Below are 3,004 nucleotides of genomic sequence, written 5' to 3'. Positions count from 1 at the left end.
GAAGAGCGAGAGAGAGTTCCCTTGTCACGTGTGGCCTCCCTTCCGCCTCCAGTAGATGACGTCTCATAGTGGCAGTGGGGCTGTTACCTGCTCCCCTATGGGTGCCGCCTCCCTCCTGAGGGCAGGGCCCTGCGCATGGCCTCCAGGCGACAGACGGGGCTGCGAGGGAGGGTGGGGAGGAATTGCCCCCTCTGCCCTCCAGCTGGGTTTCCGGGGCTCCTGGCCACCCCCCGCCCCCAGACACGTCAGGCCTTCTCCCTCCCTTCTGGGGCTCTGTCCACTCCTCTATCTGTCCTTCCATCCACCCCGGAAATCCTCTCAGGGCCTGGCTGGGGCTGGTGGTGCCAATGTGGCAGCTGAGGGCCAGGCTGCAGAGCCGGGGAGAGGGGACCCCAGGCCCTGGAGACGTCTGGAGCAGGGCCGCGGTCCCCCAGGGGCTGGGACCTCCAACTCCAGTGCTGGTCTGTGCGACAGTGGCCTGGTGTGGCAGGGGGAGAGGCCTCCCCTCCTTCAGGCCTGTCCCCGGGGAGCCTCAGCCAGCTCACCCGGTGTTGTCCCCAGAGTACTGTGTCCTGGGGTCCCAGCCTGCTTCCCAGGAGAGAGCCAAGGGGCAGCGGAGGTCGAACAGGGGTCCAGCTAGGCATCAGCCCGGCTGCCGAGCACCTGGGCTCCCCGCCTTTCCCTCACGGCCCGTGCCCTGCAGACGTGGGTGGCTGGGGACACGGCGCTCCGTCTGTCTCCCTGCTCCTCCCCGGAGCCGCGCAGCTCCTGCCTTGGGCTCTCCTCTGCCCCTGGCTGAGAGCTCCGGGGTGTAACAGCTGCGGCCTTCCTTCACGCTCTGAGCCTTCTGCTCCGGAGGGGCCCCTGAAGTTCCCACCACTGACGGGCCGGGCCCCTGCAGCACCCGTGCTGCACAGCCCAGGGACACCCTGCTGCTCCAGGGAGAGCCTCCCCAGCGGCCTCTGAGGGCTGCATCGGGGCAGGGAGGGCCTGAGGGCCGAGTCCCGATCTGGGAGGCTGCGTTAGGCTGGAGCACAGAAGACCTGCTCCTTTGGGCCTGGAGTGGAGGCCGAGGGTCCTGGGCCCCCCGCCTGCAGCAGCCATGTGGCAGTAGATCATTGTCTGAGTCGAGTCCCCGGGAGACCCCAAGCAGCCTCCCCACCCCCAAGTCCGCCCTGTCTGCAGGCAAGGGCCTGGTAAATCCCACATCAGCCAAAAGCTTCCAAGAGCCCTGGGCTCTGCTCCTTGCCGCCTTTCAGCCCGGACCAGGTGACGAGGACATGCGGCCTTGGGACTGCGGGGCCCTGGTGTGGCAGGTGGGGACGGGGCCCACAGCTGGCTAGTGACCACACAGCGGCTTGCAGCAGCTCCTGATGTGGGGTCCTGGGGCCAAGGAGGCCCCCACCGCCCCCCAGCCAGGCCCTGCCCCACTGAGCAGTCAGGATCTGGCACAGAGCAGGCTGGGCGCCTGGCCCGGGGAGCACCGTGGGCCAGGCCACAGGCCCACACAGGCCCGGAGATAACGCCAACATCCAGGTCCGGGTTTAGCTCCCGGCGTGGGGTAGGGGAGCGTCCCAGCCGAGTAAAACCACTGGGACGGAGCTTGTCAGGGACGCCTCTGAGAGCTGCTGCAAAGTGGGGTTTGATCTGTGCCTTGCACGGTGGGCAGGATTTGGGAGCAGTGAGAGAGGAGGAAGGGCATTCGAGGTGAGGTAAACCACGCAGAAGGTGACACTGGGCCCGGGAGGCGGGGACCAGGCGAAGGAGCAGGCCACGGCTATCCCTGGGGGCCACGCCGGGCCCGACTCACTCTTCACCCTCTGTCTCTTTCCTTCAGAGGACGTACATCTTCACGTTTCTCTTGAGCTCCCGGGTCTTCATCCCCCCTCATGACCTGCTGGCCCGCGTGGGGCAGATCTGCCTGGAGCAGAGGCAGCAGCTGGAGACCGGATCTGATAAGGTAAAGGCGAGCCCCCGGGCTGCTGCCCGTCTCCGTGCCCCTGGCTTCCCCACTCGCTCACGCTTGGGAGAGAATACTGCTCAGGACGGGGCCTGGCTGAGCCCGGCCCGGGCCCCTCCCTGCTGGGGGCAGGTCTGCTTGTCTGGCCTCCTGACGTCCCTGGAGCAGGCCTCCCGGGGGTCTGCAGGGGCGCCCACCTCCCAGGGCGCTGGATGGAACTGTGGCCAGAGGAGGAGGGGGGCAGCTGCTGGACTGGCCCCCTGGGCCCGCCCGGGTCTCCCAGGATGCCCCCACCCGGCCCTCCAGGGCTCCCCGGCAGCACGCAGCACCCTGCATGCTGTGAGCCAGCGGGTGCTCACACCCCCTCCCGGGGAAGGGCCACGGCAGACAGCCCTGCTGGCTCTCCTGCTCAGTGCCAGACACCCCGGAAGGGAGGGTCCGGCTCCAGCTGGTGGAGAAGCAGCCTGGGTCACTGCTCCCTCCGAAGGGGGTGGCGGGCAGCACCCTCAGGCTCGAGTTTTCAGAGACTCAAATAGGGCTGTTTTTCACTGTCATGTCTTCTGATTGAGTCGGGCTTTGGGCAGTCAAGATGGGTAAGAAACCACAGCTCATCCCTGAGGCCCTGGGGCAGGCCCGGGGTCTGGTGCGGAAGCAGGGCTGGTGGGCGTACTGTCGAGGCGCTGGCAGGGCCTGTTCCGGATGACCTTCCCCTCTACCAGGCTGGGCCTCCTGCCTCTGGAGGTTTGCAGCAAAGGCCTGTGACATCTGTGCCCTCTTCAGTCTCCTCTCCGGAGGGGCACGTCCCCGGGTGTGCTGGGCAGGGACAGAGACAGGCACCCATTGCAGCCCGGGGATCAGGAAAGGCTCCTGAAGGCGTGGGTGGGGAAAAGCCAGAACAGAGTGAGTGGGAGATGAAATTCTAGGCTGAGGGTCAGCAGGGGGACAGTAGAAGCCTGAGAGGAGCCTGGGGTGAGCCCTTCCGCCTTCGTCTGTGATGACAGGCAGGGCGGGGCCTCTGAGAAGGGAATGCAGGGCTGTAGTTCC

General features: G+C 67.0%; 1 protein-coding gene across 1 annotated transcript in view; it reads left to right on the top strand.

Moving 5' to 3' along the window:
• The window catches only part of RASGEF1A (RasGEF domain family member 1A), a 39,411-nt gene that overhangs the window by 29,575 nt on the left and 6,832 nt on the right, over window positions 1–3,004 (top strand). Inside the window, exon 3 of the mRNA XM_007451158.1 lies at window positions 1,838–1,960. Coding sequence (XP_007451220.1) covers window positions 1,838–1,960 — 123 coding nt within the window. The remainder of the gene's footprint in view (window positions 1–1,837; window positions 1,961–3,004) is intronic.

Source organism: Lipotes vexillifer, unplaced genomic scaffold (genome assembly GCF_000442215.2).
Source record: "Lipotes vexillifer unplaced genomic scaffold, Lipotes_vexillifer_v1.1 scaffold1309, whole genome shotgun sequence".
Taxonomy (NCBI): domain Eukaryota; kingdom Metazoa; phylum Chordata; class Mammalia; order Artiodactyla; family Lipotidae; genus Lipotes; species Lipotes vexillifer.
This window is presented reverse-complemented; position numbering and strand designations above follow the sequence as displayed.